At 36.9% G+C, this 11,227-nt stretch overlaps 1 protein-coding gene and 1 gene segment (V, D, J or C); one reads left to right on the top strand and one right to left on the bottom strand.

Annotated features, from left to right (window-relative positions):
* Positions 1-1,005: 1,005 nt before the first annotated feature.
* LOC125251372 lies at positions 1,006-3,228 on the top strand. The segment is given in 2 exon segments: positions 1,006-2,150; positions 2,231-3,228. Coding segments are annotated over 2 exon segments (468 nt in total).
* A 1,571-nt stretch (positions 3,229-4,799) lies between these two features.
* Positions 4,800-9,312, bottom strand: LOC125251356. The gene is made up of 7 exons (XM_048164355.1): positions 8,791-9,312; positions 6,692-7,374; positions 6,566-6,611; positions 6,365-6,456; positions 5,826-5,936; positions 5,351-5,627; positions 4,800-5,260 (listed from the first exon to the last, which is right to left on the bottom strand). The coding sequence occupies exons 1-7, from the start codon at positions 8,887-8,889 to the stop codon at positions 4,904-4,906; spliced, it is 1,665 nt and encodes a 554-aa protein (XP_048020312.1). The 5' UTR covers positions 8,890-9,312; the 3' UTR covers positions 4,800-4,903.
* Positions 9,313-11,227: the final 1,915 nt, after the last annotated feature.

Genomic DNA, 11,227 nt, shown 5'->3' with positions numbered 1-11,227 from the left:
CAAACCTCCGGCAAGATTGACTTACACACAGACATCAAGAATCAGTGTATGATTCTCAACAATGGTGACATGCTTCATGCTGCAATGCATTCTGGGAGCCATGGATGAGTTTTGTATGAGGCACCCAGAATGCATTGCAGCATGAAGCATGTCACCATTATTGAGAATCATACGCTGATTCTTGATGTCTGTGTGTGAATAAATATTGCAGGTGTTTTAAAGGATTTAATGTACATTGTATTTTTCAGACTTATTCTTCTGCTCTGATTTTTGTAACACTTTTTTTTAGTTCTGGAGAAGATCCAGCACAAAATGAATAACATTTTTTTTCAAATAAAGCTCAGTCATGATATCAGTGAACAAAGCCATAACATGATGACAGTTAGAGTCATATCATTGAACAGCTGACAACCGCTAAACATATTGTCTCTTGCTTTTCTTGCCATAACAAACAGCAAGAGCAGCCAAAGAAATATTATTACTAAAACAGTCAAGAGTCAAACTGCCTAACTGAAGTAAGCGCTGACCTCGATCATGGTGACATCAAACCAAACTTATTTTCAACAAATCATCAACATCTAAACCTCTGGTAATTCTCAATAACAACTTTTGTAGATGTATGTCAGAAATAAAGTCAATCTGGTTAGTAATCAGTAAAGCTGGTAATGCTGTTTGTGGAGTTGTTTAATCAGATCTTGATAGATTTAATGTCTTTTATCTTTGATTTCATCGAAGGCTGTGGCTGAAGTCGTAGTTCTTCTTGTTTCTCTGTCCTTCAGCGATTCTGCTCATTATCACCTAATTATCTCATTAACTCCAGCATGTTTCTGTGTTACATTTAACAGCCTGTAGTGTGCACACTGAGTAGTGTTCAGTTCATCTGGGCTAACCCATGTGGGGCCTACATGGAAACCAAAATGTCTGGGCCCCAGTTAGGCTGCCCAGGTGACACCCATCTGGGCCCCACCATGCTATGTTGGCTGGGATTTTACCTCTCCATACAGAGCCGAATAAACTGAAAGATCATCTCATCAGTCCCTTTATTAGATAAATATCACAAATATCTTATACAAATATTATAATATTTAGCATTGAGAACAGGTTTCTTTTGTTTTGCAACATATCTCCATGTCAACTATACAGCCTGCTTTTGCTTAATATATACATGCTTATTTAAATAATGTATACAGTTGTAATAATACATAATGTTCCATTTGAACTAAGATTACAATTTTAACACATAATAAACATGGGCGTGAGTTTCAGATGATTTTACAGGTTTAAATATAAATACTAGGTTTACATATGACTCAGTAAAGCCCTGAAATTCGGTTCTATTTATTTAATGAATCGTAATGCGATCGTATTATTAAACGTGCTATTATTATGTTTGAGATATCAACCACTGGTCGATGACCATAATGTTTGTATAAACTGTAGGTAACAACTGGTAAAATGTACACCTCGGTCATAAAAACCGTAATAATACCTACACTTAAATATTTTCTTCTCATCCATGTAATTAATCTCCCCCCATCCGTTGTCTGATTGGCATTTCGCAAGGATTCCTGGGTAGTTAAAGTGCGCGGAGCCTGCATCTATGCGGGCTTCGCTGAAGACCGCTTCAAGGGTACAAAGGGGCGCTACTGAGCACACTTCAGAGCGTTAAAATGCTGAATGGGACGGCCTACGGACTCGTAGACTCGGCGAGCACGCGCAATTTAAGTCCACAAGACCGAAAGTCCACATGAAGTGCGCCATTTGGGACAGGGCCAAAGTTACAGGCAGGTGAGTGTTTTTTTCAGGGTTGGAGCTAAACTCTGCAGGACAATGGCCCTCAAGGATCAACGTTCCACACCCCTGCTTTAAGCCTTGTCTGTGAAACCAGAGGATTGTGTAGGTATAATGTGCCACAAGATGGCAGTGTTCTCAGATATTCACTAGGAACTGCAGCAATGAACAACAGAATTGAACTTACAGAACAGAACTTGTGATGTTCTCAGAGAGGAGGGACTCAGAGTTCACAGATCTGACATGATTTAATCGTGTCTGAAAGAGACTGTGGATGAAACGATTCAGTCTGACTCTTCTCAGAGTGAACACTTGAACAATGAATCTTCATTTACTTATTCTGCTCTGTGTCTCAGCAGGTGTGTATTTCTTTGATTCATTCATTGCCTGATTACAAAGAAGTCTTTCTATAAATCAACCCATTCCTCTTCTGTTTCAGCTGCTGTCTTTGGAAATACCATCAAACCAGACACAATAGAAGTTGGTACTGATGAGGGACAAAATGTTATGTTGTCCTGTAGTTATTCCTCCACTGGGTATACAGATACTCTCTTCTGGTACCGCCAGTATGGAAGATCAAAACCTGAATTTCTTGTTTCCACCTTAAGTACTGCAACAGTTCCTGAAGAATCTGATGTAGATTCAAGATTTTCTGTTAAAGTCACAAAAAAGGAACAAATCCATGTGGATCTGATCATCTCCTCTGCTGCAGTATCAGACTCTGCTCTGTATTACTGTGCTCTGAGGCCCACAGTCACAGGAAACACTGTAACTCTGTACAAAAACCCTTCTGTATTTAATCCAATGAGAACAAGCAACAGACACAGAGACAAAGACTACAAGAGAATCTGTAAACTGCAGATGTAAGTAATAAGTAGAGCAATAACTGAATGAAAATAAATAAATTGATTGCATTAAATCCATACAAAAGTAGTCTATAGATTATGTTTCAATACATTATCATGTGTTACAGATCGTGCAGATACAATGTGCCACAAGGTGTCAGTGTTCTCAGACATTCACTAGGAACTAGAGCCCTGCGCGGGACTGATTTCCTTAACCCGCTCCCGCTGAATATCTGACCAGGACCGCCCGCTCCCGCAACCCGCGTGTTCCACTCCCGCCCGCGCCCGCAAAGTTTGTGTCCAAACCCGCCCGCTCCCGCGGACTTTCTCTCAGAACTTGTAAAAAAAGGCCTAAACAAATACTCACTTTACTTTAAACATGATTGCATTTAAATAAGATGAAGTAGCCTCAAAACCAAAGCACCACACGTGATAAAAAACATTGGGTATTTTTTATTAGCGTTATTAAACATTAACCGTTAACAAAACCACAACTAGCGGCACCTCAGTTTTTAAACGCAGGCTACTGCATACACACTCACCGAACGATTAACTAAACAAGCAGTTTAAATAACAGTTTAAGTAAATAAGCCAAAGCACAATACGAAATAACTTTTACTTTTAATACTATTAATACTATTAAATAAACACATAATATACCTTAAACAAATTAAATACAAAACAAAATAAATAAAATAAATAGAATGCCTTGCTTAACAGGCTATTGCAAAGAAAATAAATAATACTAATAAATAAATAAAAATAACGTAGCCTACTTAAACAAATGAATGATCACTGGGATTTGCATTGCTTACTCCATATTACTATGAAGGGAAAGCTATACATGGGTTTCATGTGACGTCACTGTATTCTATCGCCGCCATATTTGGGACCGGTCACAGCTGCGCGCCCTGTTAAAGTCTATGGTGACAGCAGCTACAACTACCAGAGGAAGGCCAACGAAACGCTCTCAGAAGGTTCACAACAAGTTTATAATATATCTTGGATATGTGGTGCTGTTAGCCGTTTCAACAGTCGTCAGAACTGATCCCAAAGTAGTTAAATCGGCAGAATTATTGGCTTCATTCAGAAGGGACCACACCACTGGCAGCCAAACAGCAATGCACAACATTAATAACTGCTGGGACTGTCATTTACATAACATTATAACGAGAACACTATTGTAATAAAATGTTGTGAATTCTCTGTGTTGTTGTTTCAGCGTGTTGTTGTGGTAAGAGCGCGTCTACTGAGTTTGATTACATTGATTACATAACTTGTTCAAACTTCACTTGTGCATTCGCGTCGTTTTGTACAGATAAAACTTATTTTATTAAGTATAAATATCTGATTATTCTCATAAAGGATGTGTTTCGTTGAGGTAAATAACCCACAGAGCTGATGATCATCTATAGCTTCAGCGCGAGCGCTCAAAAAGTAAGACAAAACTTTAATATGATTGGGACTGTCTTCTTCTTATACATGATATTCTAATCGTATATACTTGTAAAATAACGTTGTGAAATATTTGGGCTTATTTGCTGTGTTTCGAAGTTTCAATGACGTTACTTCAAGTTCATCTGTGCGTGATTTTGTGCAAATACTAGTTGTAATATTTTTATTTTGTATTAATATCTGGATTATTTTATATAGGATGTGTTCCGTTGATTAATTAAAAAGTTGAAAGTTAATTAACTTTCAGTTTATGGGTTTTTTTATTCTCTTCAGCTTCAGCGTGCGCAGCTCAAACAGCAATGATTAAGTCATTAAAATGTTTAACGTTACTACACAGTATTATTAAAACTTTAATATTTCTTTTAGAAAACGAATGCATTATTTTTAATAACTAGCTCTTATATTCTAGTATTATTTTCATCAACACATAGTTTGATTAATAATAAGGATCATGAACAATAACAGATTTTTTTTTTGTATACAATAACATCAATAACAGATTCATTTTGATAACAGTATTATTTGAGCTGCGCGCGCTGAATGAACACCCGTAAACTGAAGCGCTTTGCTAGAAGGTTAATTAACTCAACAGGACACATCCTATGGTAATTCATATATATTTATACAAGCTATACATAAAATTACAACTTATATTTGCACAAAATCATGCACGCATGTACTTGAACTAAGTAATGTAGTCAGCTGGTGTCGTGAATTTGTTCATCCTGTAACACGCCGAAACACAGCAACTAGAATTCATAATATTTTCAAATAAATCAAATAAATTTGAAGTTCTGACGACTGTTGAACGGCTAACAGCCCACATATCCAAGATCTATTATAAACTTGTTGTGAACCTTCTGAGAGCGTTTTGTTGGCCTTCCTCTGGTAGTTGTAGCTGCTGTCACCATAGACTTAAACAGGGCGCGCAGCTGTGACCGGTCCAAATATGGCAGCGGGCATAGCGGAAGTGACGTCTTTGAAACCCATGTATAGATGTCTCTACCATTCGAGTGTGATGTCACTGTAGGGTCAACAGCAGCTTGGAGGCTTCTCATTTCTTGTTCATTTAGAGGGGGGAGGAGTTCTGGAACCACAACTCCAAATGCTGTTAATGGTTCCTCATGGAAAATGGCACTTTCCCAGTCCATGTCACAGTCCTCTACATCCTAGGGAAATGTAATCAATTAAAATTCTTAGTCAAATAAGCAACCTCTAAGAAACATTATTTGTGTTAGAGAAATAAAACTCATTCATACCTCTAAATTTTCAAGCTCACTGATGCTATTTTGCATAAGTCCCACCTCCCACAACTGATGTGGGGTCATATTTCCCTCAGTGCGGAGAGGGTGATGGTTCCAGCCCTCAGCAAATGTCTGCAAGTCTTTGCGGAGACGGGGAAGAAACACAAACTGGGCAAGGAAAATGTGTAGTGTGTTTGAGATGTCCAGCAAGCCATCTTCTTCAAGACCATGGAGGGTATCGTAATATGTGGTAGTCACCGCTGTCCACACATCACGCCAGAGCCGTTCGATTCTGTAACAGGAAGAATGATTACTATGTGATTCGTAAGAACACAAATGGAGCTAAATATTATGTAAAATAGCTTGAAATGTCTAATCATGACTATAATTGAAAAAAAAGGGTATTCTACATTTAAATATAGCATGGCTTCAGAAAATAAACAAATTTAACGAATCATCTTATCCTACAACCTGCATTTTCTTACTTTACCTTTGGTTATGTACGCTTTTCCCAGAAATGAAACTTGCTCTGTCTGTTCCCCTTACAGTGAACATGAAGCGTGCAATGTCGAGGTTCTCAACTCCTTGATCACCTCTAACCCTTTGCAATAATGTAAAAGATTAGTCAATCGGTTTAACAGTTTAGCCAATAAGTTAATTTTTCATTCATGTTGTTCCAAACCTGCATGACTTACTTTCTTCTATGTAACACGTAAGGAAATGTTAGTCTCAGTATTGTGTTAGTCTCTCAGTATGATAGCCCAGGTAAAAAAAAAACATTTCTATAATGTACTTAAAGTGCTCTATTTACTAAAAATTCTTCTTTAGTACTTCTTAAGATAATCTTAAGAACATCTAAGTGTACTCACCTGTGCTATTTTGAGACACCATTAAATATGAACTTAAATGTGCTTTTATACTATATCTGTATTTAAAAATATATTTAGTTACCACTTGTAGCACACTATGGGTTCAAATGTACTATAATGTACAATATAAAAAAAAAAATACAGTTTTACTAGCAATTACCTTGAAGGCACACCATTCTTCTCAATGGATTGTAAAAAGAAGGTAAAGGCAGTTGATGCCTTGTTGTTGTTAGCTGCATCCAAGTACATTATCTAAAGAGAGCAAATCCATAACATAATGTTTACTTGGAATGGACAGTAGATATCACAACAAAATATGTAATGACAGTATTATTATAAACATACAAACACATCTTATTACCTTTCTGGAGAAACCGTCAATGCCCCCAAATATGACAATGTTGTATCTAGTTGGAAGAAAACAAATTTTATTAATTATTTCTATTGCAGTCTCATGTACAATTGTACAAAAATGTTAGAAACCTACCTTATCAGTTTGTGGTTGGTATCCACATGCACTAGACTGAGAGGGGCCCTGACAGAGTATTTTCTCCTCACTACACAGCCTAGCTGTGTCATGCGGGAAAAAATCCCAACTGCATCTACTCTGTGCATAGATGCCCTCAGTCTGCTCCACTGTATCTTGTAACCTAAAGATCTCAACCTTCCCATCATCAATCTATAGCCCACATGAGGCATTTGAGACTTGATGTTGGTCACTAACATATCAAGCTCTTGGTCACCTATTGTACTATAGGAGTCTGACACAGACAGTCCAAACTCTCTCATCCTACGGAAAACTGTACTTTCACTAACTCCTAACAGTTTGGCTATGCAAGGGACGGGCAGCTGAATGTCTAGCAAGGACTTAATCTTCTCATTTTCAACTGTGAATTTAGGTCGTCCCATAACTCCTGCGACTGCCTCCACCTCAATTTGAAGCGTTTCATTTGTTTCATTTTCAACCTGCTCTCTCACCAAAATACAGAGGTCTCTAAGGGCATTTACAATGCATTCTGGGATAACAAGTTCTTCTAATGCATCAATGAGTATTAGTTCATGTGTGCAAATGAAATGTAGATAATCAAGGTTGAGGCCTGAGGCAGAATGGTTAACAATATACTGCAGCTTATTCAGTAATCTGTCCAAGACTAGTCGTCTAAGCAAGATCTGTAGGGGGAAAAAGTAGACTAGTCATTATAAAATCTATAGCAGATGTTAGACATTTTATATAACAGTTATAAATTGTATTTCTTACAACGAATAACAAAATTCCAGAACTACTAGTAATTGTCAGGTTTAAAGACACTATAATGACCAGGGCTGGGTTTCCCGATGACGTGGTCTATTAGCGTGCTACAAAGACTTTTAAATGAAGATATACCTTTTCTAGACATGTTCCCCGAACTATAGGCCTACCTTATTGTTGCTTAAAGGGATAGTTCCCCCAAAAATGAAAATTCTTTCATAATTTACTCCCACTCAAGTACTTTCAAACAAGTATGAATTTCTTTGATCTGCTGAACACAAAGAAATATATTTGAAAGAATGTCAGTAACTAAATAGAATGTCCCACCGCCACCATCATTTACTACTAGTAGAATAGAAAAAAAATAGATATCTGTGTATGAAATATGACAAGCGTTGAGCGCGTCTGTCTCTGGTTTAGTGCAAAAGCACATTTGATTTTAACAGTGAATCTTTGCATTTATTCTTTGCCATAATCCTAAATTGAACACTGGGTGTATTACAGTTTCAGAATTATATTCGTATAGACTGTCAACAGTGATAAGGTATAGCTAAGAGTGGTCTAGACCAACCTTACTTACGAATGACTTACAGAAGACTTACACAGAATCACACACACACGCACACACTGATGCCCTGATGTTATATGCACACAATCATATATGTATCAAAAACAGCAAGTACAAACAACACACCCACAAACACACACAGACATATACACACATATTCCCATTCACCCCCTGCAAACAACAAAAATAATAAAACAAGTTTTTTGAGAATTCATCTTATCATCTTACATTTTCTCTACATTCTTATAGCATTGCTCTTTGTTACAGTATGTGTTCTTTTCAAAATATTCAATGCTATGGTTCACATATTGTGTTTGAACTCTAGCTCATAAGAAATGTATGGTTAAAATATGAAATTTTTTTTGTTGCTTGAGCCCTGGTGTCCATTGTAGTGGACATGAAAAAAATCTAATAAAAAATGAGTTTGCACAAATATATTTTTAGACTCATTTATACATTAAAGAAGAACAAATATCAAGTGGATATTTTTTTTTTTTTTTTTTTTTTGCTCAGTGGCACATAATTCAGGTCTGAAGGGGTTAAGGTATAATTTAAAAACGACGTAGAGTTAAGAAGGTTTCGGGAAATCCAGCCCTGTAACATTACCTTTTAGATAACTTTAGAGTCTGGAGTACTAATGTTTACAATACAGATTGTGTAGATAGACAGTCTAGGTCATTTATATGTAAAATAATCCAATCGCCCTCTTCCCAGACATTTCTAAGATACATTTGACATATTTAACAGCAAAACAAATAAAACAGTTTACCTGAGATCGTCGATTCGGCGGATCCATCTCGGCTCGTCTTGATTGAACGAAGTGATTCTGATTCCATGTGCGATTCAATATCAACCAATAAGATTCCATGTACTATGTCGCGTTTTCATTGGTCAGTAGTTGAAGCCTATTTCTGATTGGTTGTTGCCGTTTTGACAGTGTTTATGCCAAGAGCAAAGAGAAATAAGTCGTAGAGAAGAGTACTTAGGCATGCGCGAACGCACGGGACACAGTCTGTGCGCATACACGCTTACTTTAAGCGAAGAGGAGAGATTCGCGATTGCACTGGACACGTTTTAAGTGCAGGCATATTTTCTGAGCGAGCCCAGAGAAAATTCTTACAAGAGCAGCGTCTATCTGAGAGCGCGCGCCCAGTTCCCGCGCGCGAGCAGAGAGATTCGCGCTCGGCACATTATATTCCGCGCGCGAGCAGAGAGATTCGCGCTCGCGCATTATATTAATGTACTTTCGCGCTACAATAATGCGCTCTCGACATTTGATAGGAAAATAACGCCATATTAAAACAGATTGCTGAAGGGCAGTATGTAGTCGACACCATGAATTGTGCAGGGGAGAACCGCTTCTATGTACCTGAGCATCAGATTTCCAGGAGAAAGGGTCTGGTACTATCGTCAGGACATACGGGACATAATCCCAGAACCACTTCCTGTCACCTCCTCTGCTAGACATTTCTGCATTTTACCTGACATATGGGCAAAACACAAGAAATGCTCATGAATGAGTTACAGTTGAGGGAAAATGTGATTGGTACAAAGCATTCGTTCCAGTTGTTTGTTTTAGTTGTTCTGACCAACTCATAAATTCGAGTTGCTGCTATTCAAGTTCTTCACATTAAATTATTCTCAGAAAAAGGTTGTGTGGTTCAATGTCAGGACCAAAGTGTTTTAGCTAAACTAAAATCTTTTTACAAGAGCACATGATGCTGTTACATTTAAATTTTTCTCAGGACCACATGATGATATGTTACATTGAAAAAGTTCTCATCACATGGTTGTATGTTTAACTAGAATGATGAAATGTATACTAATGGTTGTATAATTGTTAGTACTACAGTGTAGGCTACATGACATGATTCTTAAGAAGATTGTAACTTGTTAACAGAAGGCATGGTACTGTGATGATTACGATAAATGAGAAAATGAAACACTGTTTATGAAAGTAAATGTTCTTTTGAAAATTGTATGCGTTTTAAATATGTAAAATAGGGTTAGGCATCAAACCCCTTTGTCAACAGTGAATGCGTGGAGCTAAATCTCATTTCCGAAACATTGATCCTCATTACCTGAAATGGCATTTTCATTACTGCAACATGTATATTTTTTACAAATTAAGCAATAATTAGATAATCATATTTTGTTTTAAAATGTATATACATATTATACAACACTACTTATTTAAGGTCTGGCTACATGACAAATGTGTATGGTATCTTTTAGTAAAAAAATAAAAGAAATTGTAAATCATCACGTATGTTTCGGTAATGTGAGAAAATAAGGAAATTACAAAATATAATAAATATGAAAAAGTAATCTCTCCAGAGTTTTACATAGCTTTGAGCATGAGTAATAAGGGTCTACTTTAACATTAGCCAAAAATACAAATTTTTAACCATATATTTAATGTAATGTCATGTTGCGGTAATGATAATTTTTTATGGACTTCATCTAAAAAATGTAAAAATTATTATAGGAAATATTTTTTAAAATCTTCTAAAAATAATGGTTATAGTAAGTTCAGACCTCAATCTTATATGTGCAAAAAGAAAATTGGCTTCAAGGGCATTTTAAAAATTCTGATGCTAGACACCTTCTATATCTGGATTTCATGAGAATCACCCAGCAGAGTGTTACCCTCTTACAAGGTTCCCACGCGCCTTGAAAGTCCTTGGATTTCAGACACATGAATTCAAGGCCTGGAAAGTACATGAAAACAAATATTGGTCCTTGAAAGTGCTTGAATTAAATTTGAAATAAATTTTGTGAAAATAGGCGTGTGCGATTTTGATCATGGATGATTAAAAGGTCTCCACGATCTGCTTTTGAAGAAATAACGTTGTACCGTGCTATAGTGCTTTCTGTCAGTTGCAGTCATGGCGCTTCTGTCTCAACATAATGTGTAGTACAAAAAGCGACATACATTCACATTACATGTTAACACAGCGGTAGAGTTATACTCACTGCAGTTATTCACAATCGCAAAAGTTTATTATTTGCATGCGTTTTAAAGCCTTGCCGGTTAAACATTTTATCTGCGTGCTCGTCTAACATGGGCTTTTCTGAGCCGAAGCGCGCACACTCTAAAACCCTGTCAAACACTGCATTTGCTGGACAGAGTTATCATTCACATCTTATTCTACTAATACTGTCAATACACACAAGGTTTACACCATCAGTTAAGTGTAAAGTTA

The sequence above is a fragment of the Megalobrama amblycephala genome, linkage group LG17, assembly GCF_018812025.1.
Source record: "Megalobrama amblycephala isolate DHTTF-2021 linkage group LG17, ASM1881202v1, whole genome shotgun sequence".
Lineage (NCBI taxonomy): Eukaryota > Metazoa > Chordata > Actinopteri > Cypriniformes > Xenocyprididae > Megalobrama > Megalobrama amblycephala.
The sequence above is the reverse complement of the archived record's forward strand: the minus strand, read 5'-3'. Positions and strand labels throughout refer to the sequence as shown.

Excerpts from the sequence above, each read along its gene's own strand:
- LOC125251356 (XM_048164355.1), bottom strand. The coding sequence starts at position 8,889 with ATGGAATCTTATTGGTTGATATTGAATCGCACATGGAATCAGAATCAC. Across the intron at positions 5,937-6,364 it reads AAGAATGGTGTGCCTTCAAG|GGTTAGAGGTGATCAAGGAG; the intron begins GTAATTGCTAGT and ends ATTATTGCAAAG. Across the intron at positions 5,261-5,350 it reads GTGAGCTTGAAAATTTAGAG|GATGTAGAGGACTGTGACAT; the intron begins GTATGAATGAGT and ends ACATTTCCCTAG.